Source organism: Solanum stenotomum, chromosome 7 (assembly GCF_019186545.1).
Source record: "Solanum stenotomum isolate F172 chromosome 7, ASM1918654v1, whole genome shotgun sequence".
NCBI lineage: Eukaryota > Viridiplantae > Streptophyta > Magnoliopsida > Solanales > Solanaceae > Solanum > Solanum stenotomum.
The window spans coordinates 22,403,196-22,428,636 of NC_064288.1; the positions used below are offsets into that span (position 1 = coordinate 22,403,196).

The 25,441-nt window shown below is 38.4% G+C and overlaps 1 protein-coding gene and 1 pseudogene across 1 annotated transcript; one reads left to right on the top strand and one right to left on the bottom strand.

The window, feature by feature from the left end:
* Nucleotides 1-24,611, top strand: LOC125870761 (putative disease resistance protein At3g14460; annotated as a pseudogene).
* On the bottom strand, nucleotides 12,961-19,226 carry LOC125870771 (uncharacterized). The gene is made up of 2 exons (XM_049551282.1): nucleotides 17,125-19,226; nucleotides 12,961-13,084 (listed from the first exon to the last, which is right to left on the bottom strand). Exon 1 carries the CDS (start codon nucleotides 18,400-18,402, stop codon nucleotides 17,566-17,568), a length of 837 nt encoding a protein of 278 aa, XP_049407239.1. The 5' UTR covers nucleotides 18,403-19,226; the 3' UTR covers nucleotides 12,961-13,084; nucleotides 17,125-17,565.
* Nucleotides 24,612-25,441: the final 830 nt, after the last annotated feature.

Sequence of the window (25,441 nt, forward strand, 5' to 3'; positions counted from 1 at the left end):
GATAAGACAACTAGCAAAAGAGAGAGAGAGAGAGAAATATCATTCTTGTTTGCAAATTACTCTTTGCATTCAACAGATAAAGTAAAATTCCTGCTGAAGATAGAAACATTTTATCTTCTCAAAATCATTTTGTGTTTCCTTGTTTTGCTTTGCAGATTTCAGAAATGGATATTGGGTTAGCAGTTGGTGGTGCATTTCTGTCTTCAGCTTTGAACGTTCTCTTTGATAGGCTTGCTCCTAAGGGTGATCTGCTCAAGATGTTTCAGAAGCATACGAATGACTTTGCTTGGTCTTCAAGCTGTGCTAAGTGATGCAGAGAATAAGCAGGCATCAAATCAATCTGTGAGCCTGTGGCTTGATGAGCTTCGAGATGCTGTGGATTCTGCAGAAAACTTGATGGAAGAAATCAATTATGAAGCTTTATGGCTTAAGGTGGAAGGTCAACAACAAAATCTTGCAGAAGTAAGTGACCTAAACCTGTGCTTGAGTGATGATTTCTTTCTAAATATAAAGGAGAAGTTGGAAGACACTATTGAAACATTGAAGGATTTGCAAGAGCAAATTGGTCTCCTTGGCTTGAAGGAGCATTTTGGTTCGATTAAACAAGAAACTAGAACACCTTCAACTTCTTTGGTTGATGATTCAGATATTTTTGGAAGGCAGACTGATATAGAGGAATTGATTGACCGTTTATTGTCTGGAGATGCAAATGGGAAAAAGCTGACTGTAGTTTCTATTGTTGGAATGGGGGGCGTGGGTAAAACAACACTTGCTAAAGTAGTTTACAATGATGAGAAGGTGAAGGACCATTTTGATTTGAAAGCTTGGTTTTGTCTTTCTGAGGCATATGATGCTTTCAGAATAACAAAAGGGTTACTTCAAGAAATTGGCTCATTTGACTTAAAGGTTGATGACAATCTTAATCAGCTACAAGTCAAATTGAAGGAAAGCTTAAAGGGAAAGAAGTTTCTTATTGTTCTGGATGATGTGTGGAATGACAACTACAACAAGTGGGATGACTTGAGAAATCTTTTTGTACAAGGAGATGTAGGAAGTAAGATCATTGTGACGACACGTAAAGAGAGTGTTTCCTTGATGATGGCAAATGAGCAAATTAGCTTGGACAATTTGTCTATTGAAGTCTCTTGGTCTTTATTTAAAAGACATGCCTTTGTAAACATGGACCCTATGGGTCTGGTTGGACTAAAAAAAAAACAACAAAAAAACATGGACCCTATGGGACATCCGGAACTTGAAGAGGTGGGAAAACAAATTGCAGCCAAGTGCAAAGGACTGCCCTTAGCTCTGAAGACGCTTGCTGGCATGTTACGCTCCAAATCAGAGGTTGAGGGGTGGAAATGTATTTTGAGAAGTGAAAAAAGGGAGCTTCCACACAATGACATATTACCAGCGTTGATGTTGAGCTACAATGATCTTCCTGCACATTTAAAGCGATGTTTTTCCTATTGTGCAATATTTCCTAAAGATTATCCATTTAGTAAAGAACAAGTTATTCATCTCTGGATTGCAAATGGTCTTATACTGCAGGAAGATAAAATCATTCAAGATTTAGGCAACCAATACTTTCTCGAGTTGAGATCAAGATCATTATTCGAAAGGGTCCCAAATCCTTCTCAAGGGAACATAGAGAAATTCTTAATGCATGACCTTGTCAATGATTTAGCCCAAATTGCTTCTTCAAAACTTTGTATCAGATTGGAAGAGAGCCAAGGATCTCATATGTTGGAAAAAGGTCGACACTTATCATATTCAATGGAAAGTATCGACTTTGAGAAATTGACACCCCTCTACAAATTGGAGCATCTGAGGACATTGCTTCCAATCAGTTTCCAACATGGTGCTCCACTTAGCAAAAGGGTGCTGCATAACATATTGCCAAGACTAACATCCTTAAGGGCATTATCGTTGTCAAATTATGGGACTGTGGAGTTGCCGGATGCCTTGTTTATCAAATTAAAGCTCCTCAGATTTTTGGACCTTTCTCAGACAGCGATTAAAAGGTTGCCGGATTCCATTTGTGCATTGTATAATTTGGAGACACTTCTCCTGTCACATTGTGATCATCTTGAGGAGCTACCATTGCAGATGGAAAAGTTGATCAACTTGCATCATCTTGACATAAGGAACACTTCTTTCTTGGAGATGCCACTACATCTGAACAAGTTGAAGAACCTCCGTGTGCTAGTGGGAGCCAAGTTTCTTCTAGGTGGATCGAGCATGGAAGATTTGGGTGAACTGCATAACTTGTATGGATCTCTATCAATTCTAGAGTTGCAAAATGTGGTTGATAGAAAGGATGCTGTGAAGGCAAAGATGAGGGAGAAGAATCATGTTGATAAGTTATCTTTGAAGTGGAGTGAAAGTAGTGCCGACAATTCACAAACTGAAAGAGACATACTTGATGAGCTACGCCCACACACAAACATAAAACAACTCCAAATCACCGGATATAGAGGGACAAAATTTCCAAATTGGCTAGCTGATCATTTGTTTCTTAAGCTAGTTGAATTGTCTCTTAGCAAATGCAGGGACTGTGATTCCTTGCCAGCACTAGGACAACTCCCTTCTTTGAAATTCCTTTCCATTAGAGAGATGCATCAAATAACAAAGGTCACGGAAGAATTCTATGGCAGTTCATCCTCCAAAAAGCCTTTTTACTCTCTTGAGAAGGTTGAATTTGCAAATATGCCAGAGTGGAAGCAATGGCATGTACTAGGAAATGGAGAGTTCCCTACACTTGAGAACCTTTCAATTATAAATTTCCCTGAACTCAGTCTGGAGACACCCATCCAACTTTCAAAGTTTCAAGTTATTGGTGCTCCTAAGGTTGGAGTTCTTGAGGGAATGAAGCAGATTGTTGAATTATCTATTATTGGTTGCAATTCTCTTACCTCCTTGCCTTTTAGCATACTGCCCAGTACCTTGAAGAGAATACGGATATCTCGTTGCCAGAAATTGAAATTGGAGGTGCCAGTTGGTTATTATAACATGTTTGTTGAGGATTTGAGACTTGAAGAATGTGATTGTATAGATGATATATCACCCGAGTTGCTCCCAAGAGCACGCAAATTGAATGTATCTAATTGCCACAATCTTACTAGGTTTTTGATTCCTACTTCCACTGAAAGTTTCTATATTGGTAATTGTAAGAATCTTGAAAAACTTTCGGTGGCACTTCCATCTGCGATGACGTCATTGAGTATTGGCTACTGTGAGAAGCTGAAGTGGCTTCCAGATCATATGCAAGAACTCCTTCCATCTCTTAAGGGACTGCATCTTTCTAATTGTCCAGAGATAGAGTCCTTTCCTCAAGGAGGATTGCCCTTCAATTTACAGCAACTTGAGATCATTAATTGCAAGAAACTGGTGAATGGCCGAAAGGAGTGGTGTTTACAGAGATCCCCTCGTCTCAGAGAGTTAGAATTAGTGATCTATCATGATGGCAGTGACGAAGAGATGGAACATTGGGAGTTACCATACTCTATTCGAAGACTTGAGGTATCCAATCTGAAAACATTAAGCAGCCAAGATCTCAAAAGCCTCACCTCTCTTAAATTTCTATATATTGCTTATTTACCTCAAATCCAGTCACTTCTGGAAGAATGGCGGCTTCCCTTCTCTCTTTCTGAGCTATATTTATATGGCCATCATGAGCTCAATTCACTAGGCCTTTGTTACCTCACTTCGCTTCTACGTCTACGCATCAGCAATTGCTGTAATCTCCAGTCACTTTCCAAATCAGCACTGCCCTCCTCCCTCTCTCATTTGACCATCAAGTATTGCCATAATCTCCGATCACTTTCTGAATCAGCACTGCCCTCCGCCCTCTCTGAGCTGACCGTTAAGTGTTGCCGTAATCTCCAATCACTTTCTGAATCAGCACTGCCCTCCTCCCTCTCTAAGCTGACCATCAAGGATTTCCCTAATCTCCAATCACTTTCTGAATCAGCACTGCCCTCCTCCCTCTCTGAGCTGACCATCAGAAATTGCCCTAATCTCCAATCCCTTCCAGTAAAAGGGGTGCCCTCTTCCCTCTCTGAACTATGGATTTTCCGCTGCCCATTGCTCAGCCCACTACTAGAATTTCAGAAGGGGGAATACTGGCCAAATATTGCTCAAATTCCCTTCATATTTGTCGATGGGAAACACCTGTAATGTTTAAAACGGATGGTGCTCTGACAAATGTAAGTTATTCTTTTCCCTCAGAAGCTTTTTTCTTTTGCTTACTTCACTTTGCTTTTCTGTTAATTCTTTTCCTTTTTAAGATCTTGTTGAGCAGTGTGGAGTGTCTATTGCTCAAACCACGGCTACTGACCAAAATTTCTCATATTTCCACCATATATGTTGATTGGGAGAACCTGAAATATTTAAAATGGGTGGTGCTCCTACAGATATGTAAGTTATACTATTCCTTAGTATCTTTTGATTTTTGGTTACTTCTATTTTCTTGCCTGTTAAATCTTTTGGACCAGTGTGTAGCATCTATTACCTCTGTGAAGTCGTGGAAATACCTTTAGATCAGGAAAAAACTCCTTATATTTGCATTGAAACATTGTAAAAGAAATCTAATATAGGCAGGAGTTGAGATAATTTGCTCCAGAGTTGTCACCAGGATGTTTATCGCCTTTGGAGATTCATCACAAAAGCAATTCATATATTCTTGTGACAAATCTCACTCTTCATGACCTATGTTCTCTCTCAAATCTTGCAGACTGGAAGTTTATTTGCCATCATGAAAGTTGTTCCACATTATTCGTCTCTTCTACAGAGATAAAGGGTCCAAGAAATCCAACCTCATTTTTCATCTCTTCTATATAGATGGCCCAAGAAATGCAACCTCACTTTCTCAATTAGGTAGCCAAGACCTTCACAAGAGTTGCATCAAGCTTGAAATTTAAAGAAATTGAAAACGACTTTGAATTCCTACTTTCATTATGTACGCCATGTTACACCATATTGATATCAAATTTGATGCGACTGCATTTTACATCAGTTTTTTTTTGTTTTGGTATTCAAAATCCAGAATATTACATCCATTTTTTGGTTTTAATATTCAGAGAACTTTGGAGATTATGAAGTTTCTTTCAAGTAATGTCCATTACTCAACCTCGAGTGACACCTCACAGCTAGCGGAAAGTCAAGGAAGTATATCCTAGTCGGGATGACTTCAAGGTTAGATAATAAAATAATGATTCACTCGTGTTTTAGTTACCAAGATGCTTATTTTGTAGTAATAGTTTGCACTCTCATAAATCAGCGAAACATATTTCCTTCATTGGCACTCTCATCAATCATCAGCCAGTGAAATAAAGAAACTGATGGTTTCAAAACTCCAATCACATCCAAGATAAAAAAAGACATCAACAGAGTAGAAGAATTCAACCCCACACGCATTTCAACCCAAGTTTTCGATTCCTGCTTTACCTGATGAGAAGAAGTTTATGGGTGAGAAAGGTCCAAAGGTATATATATATATATATATATTTTCTTCTCTCTTTCTCACTGTAGCGGTTATATTGGTTCTTCCCTGCTTTGCATCACAATGATGTCGGAGTATATCAGTTTTCTACTGTTATTCAGATACTTAAAGTGGGAATTTGCTTCTGATTTGAGCTTTAAATTTATCTTTATTTTAGTTATTTTGTAATTTTTCCTTCAAAACCTAAACGTGATTTTTTACAACAACAATACACCCAATCTATACCTGAATTTTTTCTGTTCCAATTGTTTTGCTACTACAGTATTTGTGTCCAGCCTAATTGGTATTGTTCATTTTGTGAAACACCCTATAATTATTTGAAGAGATAATATCTTAGTTGATCACTCAACTATGAATTTTTTTCTCAGAAAATCACTCAACTTTGATTTTAAACACATAGGTCACTCAACTACGATTTTTCTCTCAGGAAGTGACCCAACTTTGATTTTTAACCAAAAAATCACTCAACTATGGAAGTATTACTTACAAAGTCAATCAATCTATTTAATTGATTTTTTCATTATAATTTGCTAATATGAATTTTTTATTTAAAATCAAAATTTTAAGAAAGAAAAAGACATCTATTCAAACCTTTCTAATGATCTGACTAAAAATATTTAAAAGGTAATTACTATGTTAGTTTTAGTTTTTTTAATCTATTTATAATGTAAAGCTCTATTTCATTTGTTGAAAGTTGCAGTAGAAAATGTTTTGATGTGAACTGCAAACACTTGAGTTTTCATTTGCCAAATGAGACTTGTTTAATATAAGTTTTCTGAATTAAGTATTCACATTTATGTATTTTTTAAATATGCAGTAAAATCAAGTTGTTCTTTTAGTTCTCACTTTAGATTGAGGTAGAAAATAATGAATTTGATTGGAGAAATAGTGAAACATTTTGATTATTCATTTGCAATAAAAGAAAAGATACTTGAAGGTTTCTTTTTGTTAGATTTTTGTGTGGAATTTGCTAAAGTTGTTTTTTTGGAGTTTTTTTATTTTTTGGTAAACTGGTAATACCATTAACAAACAAAGGGCCGATACACCTATAGAGCACCTAAAATCCATAGCCACCTTCCATGGAAGGTTCTATGTCATTTAAGCCTCCAACTTGACAAGAAAACTAGTTACATGAAAAAATGCTGAATCAGCCTATAACTTCTACGAGCTTTCTTGGATCCTCTAAACAATGCTAGTCTCTCTGTAAATTCTGTTTTTATCTGCCATCTCACTATTAACAGTGGTGTTTCTATACAACTTCTAGTTCCTTGCCATCCAAGTGTGGTAAACTATGGCACTCCAAATTGCTGCAAATACTTCCTTATAAAATTGCCTCTAATTTTTCTGCTTGATCGTTTCTAGGACTTGTCTCACCTCATCTGGGTAAACTTGCATACCACCCCATGATAAAATTTCAGCTTTCACTTGTCCCAACCAAGTGCAATGGGCAAAGAGATGCAGTTGAGTCTCCATCACTTGGCTGCGGCACAAACAACATATCTCATTATCAACATGAATGTTCAAATGTAGTATCCGCTCCTTGGTAAGTCGCCTGCCTTGTACTGCTAACCACGTTATCATTCTATGTCTTGGCTGTGCTACAGATGTCCAGATAAGATCAGCTATCCGTAGCCTGTTCAGTTCACCTAGCATTGCATTGTAACTGGCAGAGATTGAATTTTGGCAAGAGTGGGTCAAAGTATACCTCCCTTGTACTTACCCGTTCCTCATATTGTTCTTCAGTGCATTTAGTTTTTTCCAATACAAGTTGTAGTCTAGAGGCGGGGTATGCTCCCACATGGAAACATCATTCCTCATATAGAGCCCATGGACCCATTTCACTATAAGTATTATCTTGTTTCTCTGATAACTGCCAGAGAGGTTTGCCAAGTGATGCAACATTCCAGTTGCTACATGCCTTTACATTCAGCCCTCCAAACATTTTTGGACAAGAAATTTTCTCCAAGCCACAAGTAGCACTTTCCTCTTCTCTTCATTACTCCCCCAAATGTGGTTCTTACAAATCTTGTCAACCTCCTTGAGGATACTCTTGGGAAGGATGAACACAGGAACTGTGTATAGAAAACAATACGACAGTCACAACTTGAATTCTAGCGGCATAAGATATAAGTTTGGAATATCTAGTGTTAAGATTAAGAGGACCTGAAGATTAATAGGGATAGGAGGAGGAAGACGATACCTGATCGACCGAGGATTAAATGGGGTGGGTTGACCCCTGCCCTTTCTCGGGAGATGGGTGAGGAGTTGATGGGGATGGGGGCCTGGAGTGGTAGCGGGGATGCGGACAACATGTGGAATAAAGCAGCTAGTTGCATTAGGGAAGTTGCTTCTAAGGTGTTAGGGGTGTCAAGGGGTAAATTTGGAGGCCATAAAGGAGATTGGTGGTGGAATGGGGAAGTCCAAGGTAAAGTGGAAGCGAAGAAGGCTGCATACATAAAATTGGCGGAGTGCATAGATGAGGAAGAGAAGCGGACGCTTAAGAAAGTCTATAAGACGACAAAGACAGAAGCTAAGTTAGCTGTTACGAAGGCGAAGACGGCAGCTTTCGAACGCTTGTATGTCGAGCTGGGGGTCAAAGGTGGGGATAAGAAGTTGTATAGGCTTGCAAAAGCAAGAGAGAGGAAGGCGCGCGACTTGGACCAAGTGAAGTGTATCAAAGATGAGGAAGGCAAAATACTGGTGGAAGAGACCGCCATCAAGCAAAGATGGCGAAGCTATTTTCACAAACTTTTAAATGAAAAAGGGGAAGCGGACATTGTGTTGGGTGATTTGGCACACTCTGAAAGACTTAGGGATTTTGGATACTGTAGGTGCGTTAGGTCCGAGGAGGTTATACGGGCTATTAGTAGGATGAGTAGGGGAAGAGCGACCGGACCCAATGAGATTCCGGTAGAATTTTGGAAGAGCATGGGCAAGGCGGGCATAGAGTGGTTAACTGGGCTGTTTAATGTTATCTTTAAGACAGTAAAAATGCCTGAAGAATGGAGGTGGAGTACAATGGTTCCGTTGTATAAAAACAAGGGTGATATCCAAAACTGTAACAACTACAGGGGTATCAAATTGTTGAGCCATACTATGAAGATTTGGGAGAGAGTGGTGGAGATGAGGGTGAGAAGAGGGGTGTCCATCTCTGAGAATCAGTTTGGATTCATGCCGGGACGTTCGACTACCGAAGCCATTCATCTTATGCGTAGACTGGTAGAAAAATATAGAGAAAGGAAGAGAGACCTACATATGGTGTTCATTGACCTTGAAAAGGCCTATGACAAAGTACCGAGGAATGTCCTCTGGAGGTGCTTGGAGTCTAAAGGAGTCCCGATGATGTATATTAGGGCGATAAAGGACATGTACGGTGGAGCCAAGACTCGGGTTAGAACAGTTGGAGGAGACTCAGAACATTTCCCAGTTGAGATGGGGCTGCATCAGGGATCAGTCCTAAGCCCTTTCCTATTTGCTTTGGTGATGGAGTTGACCCGGTCTATTCAGGAGAAGGTCCCATGGTGTATGTTATTTGCGGATGACATAGTACTGATTGATGAGACGCGGGACAGAGTTAATGCGCGGTTGGAGGTTTGGAGACAAACGCTGGAGTCCAAAGGGTTCAGGTTGAGTAGGATCAAAACAGAATATTTGGGGTGCAAATTCAGTGATGTGGTGGATGAGACAGATGTGGAAGTGAGACTTGCCGCACAAATCATTCCTAAGAAGGAAAGTTTTAAGTATCTTGGGGCTGTAATCCAAGGGAGTGGTGACATCGACGATGATGTCACACATCGCATTGGGGCTGCTTGGATGAAATTGAGGCTTGCCTCTGGAGTATTGTGTGATATGAAAATTCCACCGAAACTTAAAGGTAAGTTTTACAGAGTGGTAGTTAGACCGGCCTTGTTGTATGGAGCGGAGTGTTGGCCAGTCAAGAACGCACACTTTCATAAAATGCATGTTGCGGAGATGAGGATGTTGAGATGGATGTGTGGGCACACTAGGAGCGACAGGATTAGGAATGAGGTTATCCGGGAGAAAGTGGGAGTGGCCTCTGTGGTGGACAAGTTGAGGGAAGCGAGACTGAGATGGTTTGGACATGTGAAGAGACGGAGTGCAGACGCCCCAGTGAGGAGGTGCGAGGTAATGGTGGTAGAGGGTACGCGGAGGGGTAGAGGTAGGCCCAAGAAGTATTGGGAGGAGGTGATTAGACAAGACTTGGCTATGCTTCACATTACCGAGGACATGACTCTAGATAGGAAGGAGTGGAGGTCACGTATTAAGGTTGTAGGTTAGTAGGGCTAGCGTGTTGTCTTCCCTTGCTAGGGTATGGGTTGTTAGCGTTTGGAGTAGACCTAGCCTTATGATGTTTACTGCGTACGCATCGCATTACTTTCTTGTTGTTACTGTCTCATTTGTTGATTATACGCTATCGTTTGTATTGGCTGTTATGTTTTATATATATCTCTCCTGCAACTTAGATTTGTTGTTCTTGAGCTGAGGGTCTCCCGGAAACAGCCTCTCTACCTCCACGAGGTAGTGGCAAGGTCTGCGTACAATTTACCCTCCCCAGACCCCACCTAGTGGGATCTCACTGGGCATGTTGTTGTTGTTGTTGATCTTCATTATCAGCTGTTGGCTATCTACTCTTGTCCACTTCTTGGATGACAATGGAAGCCCAAGATACCTGATTGGAAGCTGTCCCAAAGTGAAACCAGTCATTTCTAACAATTGTCCTTGAGTTCCGTCATCAACTCCAGGTTTAACTACATTGGCCACCAAACCTATAACCTCACTAAAATGAGTTAAAGCTTCCATCACTTTAGTCACAGAGCCGGCATCACCTCTACAGATCATCTGCAAAGATCAAATGAGTCAACTTTAGGTGTTTACACATTGGATGAAAGTGAAAATCAGGTAGGTCGCTCATGCACTTCAGCACTCTCGACAGATACTCCATTACTACCACAAACAAGAGAGGGGACATTGGATCCCCTTGTCTTAAACCTCTCTTGCCAGCAAAAAACCCATGTCCCCTCCATTGACTTTGATGGTAAAATACGGTGAAGAGACACATGTCATCACCAATTGTATAAAACTTTTAGGAAACCCATATCCTGTCAGTGCTCCTCAAATTTCCCAGCTTACCACGTCGTAGGCCTTCCTTAGGTCTATTTCATCAAGCATCTTGATGTGGTTTTCCTCCCATAATGTCACATCAAGTCGTGATGTATCATGATATTGTGTACCATAGACCTTCCTTGGACAAAAGCGGAATGGTTTCCTGCCACTCTAGTGCTAATAGCACCTCTCAATCTAGCACACAAGACTTTGGAATACATTTGTAAATTATATTGCAACATGAAATAGGCCTAAATTGATTGGCAGATTCAGGAGCTGTGACTTTTGGAATCAGAGCAATGTTTGTGGTATTTAACTGCCTTAACAATTTTCCATTCCTAAAGAATTCAAGGATTGCATCCGTAATGTTGTCCCTACAATATCCCAACCTGACTTAAAGAATCCACTCCCATAACCATAGGATCCGGGGCTTTTATTAGTGTCTATTTGAAACATGGTAGTCTTGATATTTTTAGGAGTATAAGCTTGCAAAAGCTCAACTTGTTGATCCACTGTAAGACAATGTCCATTCTTCAAAAAATTCCCATAAGCACGCATCCTTTGACTGCACTTCTTCCCCAGTAACTCTATGTAATAGTCTACAAACAGCTTGGCTATTACTTCTGGATCAGTCTGCCAGTTCCCAAAGTCATCCTTAAGTTGAGTTGTTGCTTGTTGTAGGCTTTGATATTTTATGACAGAGAAGAAATATTTGGTGTTATCGTCCCAAGTTTTATCCATGTAGCTTTCCTCCTTTCCTCCTCTATTGAAGATAAATTTCTACCTTGTAGGAGGTCTGTCTGAATTTTGGTATTTTTCCTTATCTTCCTGATAATCAACATTCATAGGATCTGCTGTAATAGTTGTTGAGCCTTCAACATAGCTTTCCTATCCTATTGACATTCAGAAACAATATTCCTGAAGTCCCAATTATTAAGCTCCTTTAATCCATATTTCATGATCTTTAACTTTCTAAACATCTTGCAGCCTTCTACTTAAGTTTCCCATGCTTCTCTCACTTTCTCCTTGAATCTGGGGTGAGTCACCCATACATTACAAAATTGAAATGACTTCCTGTTCTATGAGTCTGCATTACTTGGTGTCACTTTAATTGGGCAATGATCACTTATTCCTTCAGGAAGGTACTTTACTGCACTGGAAGGCAGTGTGCTTAGCCATACATTGTTAATAAAGACCCTATCAATTTTAGAAAAAAATCCTCTGATTATCACTTTTATCATTCCAAGTGTAACTTTTAGTTTGTAATGTTAATTGAGTACCCGGTTCTCCAATCGATTGACCTGCAATAATACCTACAGCTTCCCCCAATTCAACCAGGTCGCCATGAGTAGGACTACGGCCATAACATAATCGACAAATCCAAGATGTACTCCTACAAGTAAAGGGAGTTCGAATAGAGATTGGTTGTGGCCGAAAGGTTTTGAATCGATTTACAAGTCCAATGCCAATGGCTTGGTTTCTAGTGGCAATACATCGTGAACCCATGTATATATCATCTGCTAATACACGGCCAATGAATGTTTGACTAAAAATCAAGTCCGGCATTATCCCATTCCGAGGACTTACAGAAATACCCCGGGCGGTGCCACAATCCGTTCGACGTACAACAATGTTGCCACACAATTCTGAAAATCTTCTATTTTTTACCACACCACAGGGTTGCCCCCAATCCTGTCTTCAGTTGTTAGTACTGAGTTGATATCGCCTAGGATCATCCAAGATAATTGACAAACCACATTGTAAGCCATAAGAGATTCCCATAACTCTTTTCTGCCTTCCTTTTTATTATAGGCATAAACCATTGTCATGATAAATGTATGTTGCAGAGGAACACTTCTCACTTCACAAGTAATCAACTTAGATGTTGACTCTTTTAGTGTAACTGTATAATAATCCGGCCTCCAAGTTATCCAATCCTACCATTATAATGAGAAGCAAGATTGGTAATTTTTTTTTTCTTCAGGAAAACACTTTATACTTTAAAACATGTTTCAGATGTCCGTAAGACACCATTGCATCCATTACAACACAGCTTGGGAATGCAGAATCCCAGGAAATCCTATTTACACATGAAATAGAATTTTTTGCTAGATCATGGGCTAATACATTCCATGTTCGAGGAATATATATAATCTCGATTTCTTCAAAAGACTTCATCAATCGCCAGACATCCTCGCAAATGGTCTCTATTTCCCAAGATGTTATCAAATTCTTTTGCAACATTTGTATGACATTCTTTGCATCTGACAGTATGTGGACCTTTGACCAACCCTTTTGTAGTGCTCTTTCCACAACTTCCCGAATTGCTAGTGCTTTCAGCAGTTATGGCCTTCCCTACAAATTGAATAGGGGTACCAAAGGCATGAAGCAAATGACCACAACTATCTATAGCCGCCATTCCGATGCTTGCTTTTCCCTTTTCCCTTTGTAGACCTGCATCTGTGAAAACAACAATCCCATCTTGGGCCAAAGTAATGGTTACATCATAACTCTTGTTTGGTATAGTATTCACAACTGCCGAATTTTTCACAATATCGTCATATTCATGTAAATCAAATAAAGCCTTATTAACTACGTCCTTAGGTTCATATGTACTACCACTAAAGCATAATGAATTTCTCGCTTTCCACATTTGCCATAAAAGAGAGACACTTAATCTTAGTAGCTCAATGGATTCTGGATATTGACATGTATTACAAAATAAGTCATTCCACCATATTGTAAAATTCATAACATTTTCTACATTAGGCCAGTTAATAGGGGCCAACTTCCATACTAGTTGTGCTTTTGGGCAACTGAAAAACATATGATCAACCGTTTCAGTTTCTAAGCCACAGACCCTACAAACATCACAATTTTGGTGCAATCTCTTAGAAATATTTGCACTAACAGGAAGGACATTAAAAATGCATTTTCTGAGGAAATGTTTGTATTTGTTTTTAATTTTAAGTGACCATAAGAAAGTCCAAAAAGATTTTGGGAAAGATTGACCACTGGCTTGAGGTTTTTCAGTTCTAGGGTTAGTACTATTAGCTAGGCTTTTCGCTAGATGATAGCCAGATCTTACCTCGTTCTTTCCAGAATTTGTATAATGCCAGATAACTTTATCAGAATTTCCAGTGCTAGATATTGGGATAGACAAAATAGAGTTGATATCATTAGGGCAAAAATGGTGATGAAGATCTTGGATATTCCATAGATGATGGTGTTGATCTATAAGGTCACTTACCCTCACCTGTGGATTTATTTGTGTATGTCCTTGTAGGGGTTTGAAACCGGTCGAATTAGGAATCCAAGGATCACTCCAAACCTTAATGTTTTCTCCATCTCCTGCTCTCCATCGAATTCCTTGTTGCAGCAAATCTTGTCCCCACAATACTTTTCCAAATCCAAGAACTTGCTGAGGGACATCCTGCACTTTGGAAAGAGGTATTCGGAAAATATTTACTTTTAAGCATCCTATGAAGCAAAGAATCCTCTTGGGTTAAAATCCTCCATGCAAGTTTTGCCAATAGGGCCTTGTTAAAAAGTTTCAGTTCTCGAAAACCAAGACCCCCTTGGGACTTTGCCTCACAAAGTTTCTGCCATTTTTCGTAGTGCATTTTCCTTTTCCCCTCATTTTCCCCCCACCAAAAGTCAGAGAAAATGGCAGTAATCTCCTTTCCTAAGTTATTTGGAAATTGAAAACATGATAATGCGTATGAAAGGAATAGAAGAAAGTACTGACTTAAGCATGACTTCTTTGCCTGCAGGGCTTAAAAAACTACTCTTCCAACCCTTTATCTTAGTTTTAACTCGTTCTTTGATAAACTCAAGCATTTTCTTCTTTGATCTTCCAACTACCGCAGGTAATCCTAGATAAAGTCCCAAATTATCTCTATGTATTTGTCCTATCTCCGCTATAATATTATCTTTTTCTTCCTCGGTAGTATTTTTGCTAAAATATATTGCTGATTTTTCAAAATTAACTTTCTGGCCTGAGCAAAGTTCATAAGTTCTTAGAATTTCAGAAATTTTTACCACACTTTGAGTATTAGCTTAACAAAATAAAAAGGAGTCATCAGCAAAGAAAAGATGATTTACCGTAGGACCGTCCCTTCTTAGGCTTATTCCACGTAGTTCTCCTTGCTCCTCAACTTGGTTCAAAAGCCTGGAAAGTCCTTCAGCACATAATATGAACAAATATGGGGATAAAGGGTCACCTTGTCTTAGTGTCCTCTACTAGGTCGTACAGCCCCAACAATTTCACCATTTATATTAAACTTGTAAGTAGGTGTCGTGATACATTGCATAATCCAACTAATGAAAGTGTCATGGAAACCCATTTTCAAAAGTAAAGATTGGACATATATCCATTCCACTCTATCGTAAGCTTTTGCCATGTCTAATTTTAAGGCCATAAATTTATCGTTCCCTCTCCTCTTATTTTTCAACGCATGTATACACTCATGAGCCAACACAACATTATCAACAATGTGTCTACTTCCTACAAAGGCAGATTGATTATGAGATATTATATTAGGCAAATACTTTTTTAATCTTGCTCCGATAATCTTAGTTATAATTTTATATATGGTAGAGCACAGGCTAATAGGTCTAAATTGACTAATAACACTAGGATTCTTTACTTTTGGGATTAAAGTAATTAGAGTTTGATTCCAAGAGGGTAAGAGATATCCTGAAAGAAAGAAACTTTTAACAGCAGCTATAATATCTGTAGATAAAACATTCCAATAATTCTGAAAGAAAAAAGGGGTCATTCCATCTATCCCTGGTGCCTTTAAAGGATGCATCTCAAAAACCGCATGTTTCACTTCCTCATCTGTCACTTCTCTAATAAGACTTTGGTTGATGGGATCATCAACTAATCTCGGGATTTAGTTCAAAATGGGATCAAGATTTGTTGGTCTAGAGGTAGTAAATAAATTTTCATAATAATTTTCCACTTATCTAATAATATCACCTTGTTCTGATATCCAATTTCCATTAGCTAGGCAAAAACCTTTGATGCTATTGCATTTTCGTCGCTGAATAGTTTTCATGTGAAAAAAGGAGGTATTTTTATCCCCCTCTTGCAACCATAAAGCTCTAGATATTTGTTTTCAGTATGCTTCTTCTTTGTAAGCTTTACCTAATTCTTTTCTCAAAAGTCGAAGTTTAGGGAATGTCAAAGTGATCAGGATCATTCTTAAGCTTATCAATTTGACTTTTGATCCCAATTATTCTTTGTTTTGAATTCCCTTTACCCCTTCTCAGCCAAGACATTAATGAGGCACAACATTTTTTTAGTTTGAAGCTTACTTTGGATTGTTCAAAGCCATCTACCTGTTCTTGCCAAGACCTTGTCACTAAATTATTCACTGCATCCTTTTCATTCCATCTTTTATCAAAATAGAAGCGTCACTTTTTTCTTATCGGCTTAGGGTCGGTATTTAGTAAAAGAGCAGAGTGATCTGAAGCCTCAGTATTCAAATGAATTATTTGGGCCAAATGGAATTCTAAACGCCATCCGGGAGATACAATGGCTCTATCTAATCTCTCTTGAATAATTCCATCATTCTCCCTGAAACACCACCAAGTCCAAGGCTTCCCTTTAAATCCTAAATCGACTGCCCCCAAGTTCCACAAGAAATTCTTAAAGTCTTTAAAAGAAGCTACTTCTCTACTTCTACCTCCTACCTTTTCCGAGTTGCCCATAATATCATTAAAATCTCCAACAATGATCCAGAGAGGACCCCAATTAACCGATTTTAACGTTAGTTCTGTTAGTTGTGCTCTACGAATAGCTCTATCAGTGCTCAAATACACAAAGATGCACCAATATTTAGAATATCAGTTGACAGGTCATGCATCAAAGTTTCAATATAAAATTGCGAAGTGCGAGGTTGACAAACCTGAACTTTATCATTCCAAAATAAGCTCAAGCCTCCAGATAAACCAACAGGGTCCACAATTGTAGCATAAGGCATATTAAGTTGCCTCTGAACTCGCTTAACAATAATATCCTTATTTTTGGTTTCACTAAGAAAAAATATATCTGGGGAGTGGAGATGCATAGTCTCCTTCAAAAAAGGAACTGTCAAGGACCACCTCCCCCAGGCCTCGACAATTCCATACCATAGCCCTCGTTGTGGAGAGGGAAGCCATTTGGGGCTGGCCTCCCACTCCACCACAATTTTATTCTTTTTTGTTTGTATACCGGAAGGTAACTCAGTATCACCTTTTCGTTTCTCCCTTATATATTGCATACATTCTGCTAAAACAACACCCTCATCCAATGTTGCATTAGAAGTATCATTCTTCAACGTAACAGAACATCCAACTTGTCTGGCCATTCGTTTCCAATTTCTCGTTTTCCTCCCCTCATTGTTATTATCTTTCATTTGTTTAGATAGATTATTTTGTTCTGTTATTGGTTCAAATGATTATACTTGAGCCGAGTCTTTACTACTATATATAATAAGATTAGTAGTACATACCTGGTCCTTGTCTTCTTGTTCAGTAGTTGTTTTGGTGTGGACGTCCATCATTTCAGGAGCTGTGAGAACTTGATGTATGTTGTCTTGCACTTCCTTCGAGTTAATCTGTGTAGTATCATCTTTTCCCCTTGTTGTGCCGTCAGACATATTCGCATTAGCTGAAGTTTGTGAACTCATGTCATTCTTCTTCGAAGCCATATTTAAAACATGTTTTGAGCTTGTTGTAATCCCAACATAATTATCTTCTCCAACATTATTTCTTCCACCACCAAATTCTTTTCCATGTGATCCATAATTTGTTACCTCCTTAGGTTGCATTTGGTTTGAGTCCTCCCTGTTTAGAACATCGTTATCCTTCCAGCTCAAACCCGTAATTTCCTTCCCTTTTGGTTCATTTTGACCCTATGTATGAGCTACTTCAGCACCTTTTTCCAAGTGTTGCTAACTGTTTACAATTCTTTCAACTCTTCTCCCATTAACCACTGGACTTCCATTAGTACTGTTTGTCCCTTGTTGCCTATGCTTTTCCGAGAAAGAAGCATGGTTCTCTGCTTTTAGCCAAATCCCAAACTGATCAGTTTTAACTGTGCCATCCTGTACATCCTTGGCTCTGTGGGCACATGTTTTCTCATTATGTCCTAGCTGACCACAATAATAGCACACGTAAGGCAGATTTTCGTATCTTATTTCAACCCACGTAGTTTCCGATCCTAATTTGATCAACTTACCTCTAGGTAGTGGCTTAGTTATATTCATCCTGGCTTTCAGCCTTATATATTGGCCCTCTTTGCTTCCATTTTCAGGGATTACAATATCCACGATACCTCCTAACGCATTTCCGATTTTGTGCCCAACGTCCATTGACATCCAATGTAAGGGAATGTTCCAAACTTGAACCCATAACTCACATACATTAAAAATTGAAGAAGTACTCTTCAATCCTGGTTCCCGGATCTGTATATTAAGGAGGAATTTATCATACAACCATGGTGTGCCAAATAATACTTTATTCATACCTTCTTTATCTTTGAATTTGAACCGGAAAAAATTCCATCTGATTTCCTTTATTTGCAGTCCTGTTGGATTTCCCCAAGCCAAAGGCATAGTGTTCTTGACGCCTTGGAGATCCACTTTCTTATCCGAGACTACCTTACCAAACAGACTTACCTCACAATCATTTGTGCTCGACAGAACATCTGAAATTTCAATTGACACAGTCTCCTTTTCTTCCTCCGTAAGAGTAAATTGATGTAATCTTTCAATAATTTCTTCCGTCATCTCTACAATTGTCTGTATTACCTTCCAAGAGGGGTTGAATTGATACTCTCTGTAGCCTAATTGCAGCGAAATTTGAAGGTTTTTGATGGTTGAAAGTCAATTTAGGGTTTAAGATAGCACCTAGAAATTCTAAAATTGACGGATAAAAAGGATTCAAGGCAGAGATTGGTAGGCTTTTGAGGTTAGGAATAGTTGTTTGATGGTGATTATCTATAAATTTGGTTAGAAAAACTTCAAGGATTGAAACCCCAGTGAGGGGAAGAAATCTCTCATAGGCAGAGAGAGAAAACCCTCAGTCGGTGGACGAGGGAATTTTGGATTTTTCAACATCTTAGAACTTTAGTTTCATAACACCTTAAGATTGGTAATGAATGGTCAGCCACCCAACATCTTCTAAGCCATCAAATTGATCTTCCCTACTTTTATTTTTGTTTCCAGTAACCCTACTAGCCCAATTTTTTCATTATTACAAAATAGTTTCACCTCCTTTTGCTTATTAGGGCCATTGAGCCCTCTCACATTCCAACAAAGACAACTATACATTCCCAATTTTGGGATTAGGATGGCCTCCCACTGTTTCTTCACTGTTACTGGTAGCCTTCTTATTCTTACCCCCTTCGTTCAGTACCTGAAAAGTGTCTTTACTCTCTAGTCTCTACATGTAGCTGTTGCTTAGCTTGAGATAATTGTTTTGAGACACTTTCAAAGTGGTATTCTAACGGAGAAGCAACCATACTAGTGACATGTTCAACTTCAACCCACATGATTAAAGCAGTTTTTCCACTAATAAGGACATGTGAAATCGAATAGTAAGTTTAGATATTATTGAAAATATCGTTTTCATTGTTCGAAAGTTGTTTAACATACGATTGGCTTTTGTTGATCCAAATTTTTATTTTTCTGCTTATCCTCTTCTATCTGTTGTTTTACACGTCTTCTGTTTGAGTTAGTAATACATGCTTCGCTTCCATAGAAGACGAGAAATTGCAAAATGCCTTTACGAAATGTTTGCTAAGTTTCTGTCACCTAATTCAAATTTCACTGGATTAATTTTTTACCCAAGATTATGCATATGTTTGGTCTAATGTTGAAAAGGAAAAACCTCGAATGATACAGGTATTTTTTTTAAGAATACAAAGTTGCGATAAAGACTGAAAATTTTGATGGCATTAATTTCGATATGGATCACCGATGAGAACTTTTTCTGAGGTATTATTTCCCATTTCCCTGTATAGAAATGTTTTCTGCAGCTCCTAATTGTGATGCGTCATTTACACATTTTTAAAATTTTATCTTATAACAGGGAGAAATTCTATCCGGGTCAATTACAGAGTAGCAACTAATTGTTGTGCATTATATAATTGCATATTTCTTGGATGGCAAGTATTGGATTGGTTTCTCATATTGCTTATTGATTATGATCTTATCACGTTTTAATTTCACATCTCAATTGCGAAAAACATCATATGTAGCTTGTGCAACCATGTTTAATTGAAACTTTTTAGTTCTTGTAAGCGTCAAAGATCCCATGTCTAGAATGAAACTTTTCTTAAAGTAGAATGACTATCTGATGTCAGTATAGAAAATCTTTTTTTTTTTTTTTTTCAGGGGCAACTGGAAACAAAGAAAGGGTGACATTTTAAACCAGCTTTCAGCTTTGGAAGCAATCCAGGAACAAAGCGCTCTCACAGATGATGAGGCAATGCAAAAATCAAACTTGGCTTTAGAGTTTGAAGAAGTTGCAAGAAATGAGGAGATAGCTTGGAGACAAAGATCACGAATACAATGGTTGAAACAGGGAGACAAAAATACAAAATACTTCCATAGGATAGCTACAGCTCACAAAAGGGTAAACTCCATAGATAGAAGGTGGATGGTATGGAGGTGACAGATGCAGAGGAGATCAAAGAAGCTATTCAAAATTACTACAAGAACCTGTATAAGGAGGCAGAAGAGTGGAGGCCAGAATTAGTGTTACATGAAGCCACAAGGATATCTACAGGAGAACAGGAGGAGCTACAAAGACAATTTGAAGAGGAAGAAATCTTAGAAGGCATTAAATTGTGTGCTATGGAGAAGGCACCTGGGCCGGATGGATTCCCTATGTCCTTTTATTTGTCTTTCTGGGAACTTATAAAGGAGGACATCCTGAAGACTCTCCAATATTTTTATGAATATCAGAAGTTTGAGAAAAGCCTCAATGCAACATTCATAGCCTTGATCCCAAAGAAGGTTGGAGCTTCAGAGTTGAAAGATTTCAGACCTATAAGTCTCATAGGCGGAATATATAAGATTGTGGCAAAGATACTGGCTGAAAGACTCAAGAAGGTGGTCAACAATTTAGTTAACAAGCATCAAATGACATTTATAAAAGGAAGACAGATCATGGATGCAGCCCTAATGGCTAGTGAGTGTGTGGACTCAAGACTTAAAGGGGCAGAAGCAGGTGTCATGTGTAAGCTAAACATAGAAAAAGCCTATGATCATGTCAACTTGAGATTCTTGTTAAATACTCTCAGTCAAATGGGCTTTGGTGAGAAATGGTTGAAATGGATTGACTTCTGCATTAAAACTGTCAAGTTCTCTGTTTTGGTGAATGGTGAACCTGTAGGTTTTTTTGGTTCTGAAAGGGGTCTTAGACAAGGTGACCCTCTGTCTCCATTCCTGTTTATACTAGCAATGGAGGGATTTGATAGCATGATGAGGATAGCATTACAAAATAGATGGATTAAAGGGTTTGAGATAGGAAATAGCAGAGGGGAAATAATGGAGGTATGTCACCTACAGTATGCAGATGACACTGTGATATTTTGTGAGCCAAAGGTTGAACAAATAGGTTACATCAGAATGATTTTGACTATTTTTGAAGCTTCTTCTGGCTTGAAAGTTAACTAGGGAAAAACCAGTTTGTTCCCGATAAAAGAGGTGCCAAATATCCAAGATCTGGCAATCATTTTAGGGTGCAAAGTTGAAAATATGCCAACTACATACCTTGGTATGCCTCTGGGCAGTGCACACAAAGCAGGGGAAATTTGGGATGGAATATTAGAGAAAGCTGGAAAAAGATTGGCTAGGTGGAAGGCACAGTACATATCACTAGGTGGGAGGCTCATCCTTATCAACTTTGTTCTTGATGCACTTCCTACGAATGTAATGTCTCTATTTCCCATACCTCCCAAAGTTGTGAAAAAGTTGGACAGACTTAGGAGGGATTTTCTGTGGCATGGCTGTAAAGAGGGCAAAGGATATAAACTAGTCAATTGGCAGACAACAATGCACAGTAGAGAACAAGGTGGCTTGGGCATCAGAAATCTGAGAGCACAGAACAATAGTTTATTGATGAAATGGCTCTGGAGATACAATAGGGAGGATCATGCATTATGGAGGGAGGTAATTAGACACAAGTTTGGTGAACTCAACCCATGGTGTACCAATGTGAGCACTGATACTTATGGAGTTGGAGTTTGGAAGACCATTAGAGCTCTATGGCCCAAACTGGAAGGGAACTTGCAGAAGAGAGTTGGAGATGGGAAAAGAATAAAGTTCTGGAAGGATACTTGGAAGGAGCAAAGCCCATTAATGGAGATTTTTCCAGACCTGTTTATTCTAAGCAACAACCCAGATGGCACCATTTATGATATGTGGAGTGCACAGGGATGGAACTTATTCTTCAAGTAGCTGATTTGCTAAATAGGATTGATGATTTCAATGGCACTACTGCTGAACCAGATACATTAAGATGGAAACACAACATCGATGGGCAATTCTCTGTTAAAAGGGTTTATAAAATGGAAGAAAGGGTACAGTGTAGAGGGCAACCAAAGATATGGAGAAACTTATGGAATAGTCCATCCCCAACCAAGGTAAAATGCTTTACTTGGCTGGTGGTTAAAAGAGCATGCCTGACACAAGAAGTTTTGAAGAAGAAAGGGGCCATCATAGTTTCCAGGTGCTTCTTATGCAATGAGACAAATGAAACAAACAGTCATCTATTTTTGCACTGCACCTTTACAACACAACTTTGGTCTCTATTTCTCAACATAACAAAGACAAGCTGGACTATGCTGGAGCATACTGCAGATTTGCTTAGTTGCTGGATGGAAAGAGGAGGCAGCAAAAGTCAAAAGAAGTGGTGGAGGATCATCCCACAATGCATCTGGTGGACAGTTTGGAGAGAGAGAAATGGGAGGTGTTATGAAGATAGATCCAATTCCATCCAGAAAGTTAAATGGAATTGTATAATATCTTTCTACTTTTGGTGTAAAGAAGTTTGTAGATTTATTAAGATCTCTGTAAGTATCTTGTTGTTTAGTTGCTGTTTTTTTTTATCTAACACTTTTTGATGGTGTCCAGCATGTCCTTAATGCTGAGGAATACACGTTTACCAGTTTCAAAAAAAAAAAGAAAATCTTTTTAAATGAATCTATGAAGGATACATTGTATTTGCACTATCCTTCAATGTTTGCACATATTTAATTGTGCCGCAACATGATGATGATAACTAAGGTTTGTCAATTGGTTGTTAAATTGAATATAAGGTGAGTTTTTTTTTATTGAAACATATAGATTTCCTTGCAAATATTTGTGTAGGCTGGGGATATTCTTGAAAGCATAAGAAGAAAGAATATGCATCAATCATCCATGGGAATGTATACTTACGAGGAGACAATGGTCATCACCACATCTATTTGTTAGGACATAAAAAGAACATGTCTAAGGTATGGAAAGTCTTGCAAGATTCTGTTACATCAATATGAACAGAACTTTTCTTTCAGAACTTCTCCTCCTTACTTTCTTAACTGACCGTTGATATAACTATTGCAATTTAACAGTCTGTTAAATAGGAAAAGATTTAACTGTTGGTACTTTTCTTTCTTCATTATTGTCATCATTACTTTTTACTCTTGTTCTTCTTTCAAACATGTTCTCGGGTCGAGGGTCTATCGAAAACAACCTATCTGCCCATTCAAGGGTAGTGGTAAGGTCTGCGTACACCTACCCTCCTCATGCCCCACCTATGGGACTATACTGTGTATGTTGTTGTTGTTAGTACTAGCTAGTAGGTTGTATTTTACTTAGAATTGACAGCATAACAAAGAAAGAGTCATCTCTTATTAATTCTTCTAGTTTTAGCTGATGGATATAAGCTGTTCAAAATATGATGTTGTCTTACTTACTATGCTTTGTTGCATTTACTGTCCAGATAACTTGAGAGTTAATTTTGTGGGATTCTCCTTTGATTGTCTATTAGGTTGATTTGGTCGTTGATCGATTGTTATTTTAGGAGTTTTTCGATCTTGTCTGTGTTCTTAAACTTCAGTCAACTAAAATCATGTGTGTGGTTTGTAATTGTAATATGGGGATTGGGTAAGAGTTCTAAAATTTCTTTTTGATTGCTTTCAGTAAGAAGGTTGTGATTTCCAACTCGTACAACCGTCTACTAGTTCCTTGAGATGAAGCATGACTTGCCGTAACACACAGGTACATGAGCTAAAAGTTGTTTAATGTAACACACAAGAGACATATCAGGATTTCTGGAGCAATATGTTAGCCTCGCGAACCTACAACTTGTGGATTTTGATAAATAACAATTAACCAAATACTATGTCTACAGAACCAATGAGAACAGATCACAAATAAGAAAGGAAGCACAAGAGATTGAATTCATCCAAAGGAGAAATTCAAGGACAGTTGATTTACTTTCCTGTAATCAAGCTACGTAATCAAATCAACAAAACCAACTCAGTGGAAGACAACTCAGAGAATCTTCAAAACCAAGATTGATAGGCAAAATCAAATCAGAGAATCTTCAAAACCAAGCTACTGGACAAAGTTTCACAAATCAAGGAATCTGGAAAGGAAGGCAAATCATGTCAAGAAGGAAGAAGATCATGAACATATATGATATGGACGTGATCACAATATACCCTAAATCAGACTCAGTCAAGGAATTCACTACAAATCCTTGATTGAATGAAATACCCATGGGTTTTCCTTATAAGAGCAAAGAGCTAGATCATACAAACTAGACTTAGGATTAGAGGAAGTCCACGCACTTCACTCTATTGTACTATCTTTCTTTCATCCTTGATAAAACATTTGTACCTGTGTATGATACTATGATTTTGGATTTGCCGGATGACTTGTTTATCAAATTAATGCTCCTAAGATTTATGGACCTTTCTTGGACAAAGATAAAAAGGTTGCCAGATTCTATTTGTGCATTGTATAACTTGGAGACACTCCTCTTGTCATGTTGTTATTGTCTTGAGGAGCTACCGCTGCAGAAGGTTGATTAACTTTGTTGAAGTTTGCTTTTAGTTACTGCAGTAACTTTTAGCAATAAGTTATTTAGTTTGAATAAATTTGAATTTTGAATTTTAGTTTGTTTGTTTACGTTGTTGAGATATTTTAGGTTGTTTAAATTTTAAATTATGCAGATTATGTGTTTTATGTTGTCTATTTAAAGCCCCTCAATGCTTAATAAAATTATTGAAAGTCATTTCAATCCATTGAGAGGCATTTTCAATCTTTTTGTGCTGCCCATTTAAAAAAAAACACCAACAAACTTGTATCATCTTGATATAACCTACACTTCTCGCTTGAAGATGTCACTACATCTGAGCAAAGTTGAAAAACCTCCAAGTGCTAGTGGAGGCAAAGTTTCATTTAGGTCGTCGCGGTGGTTTGGAAGATTTGTGGAAAGTATAGAACTTGTATGGATCTCTATCAGTTTTAGAGTTGCGAAATGTGGTTGATAAAAGGGAAGCTCTGAAGGAAAACACGAGGGAGAAGAACTATGTTGAGAAGTTATCTTTGGGTGGAGTGAAAGTAGTACTGCCGACAATTCTCAAACTGAGAGACAAAAGAACTACAAATCACAGGATATAGAGGGACAAAATTTTCAAATTGGCTAGCTGATCCTTAGTTTCTTACGCTGGTGAAATTGTCTATTAACAACTGCAAGAACTGTGATTCCTTGCCATCACTAGGACAACTCCCTTCTTTGAAATTTCTTTCCATTAGTGAGATGCATCGA

Bases quoted from the DNA above. Each gene is read 5' to 3' on its own strand.
- LOC125870771 (XM_049551282.1), bottom strand. From the start codon at position 18,402: ATGACGGAAGAAATTATTGAAAGATTACATCAATTTACTCTTACGGAG.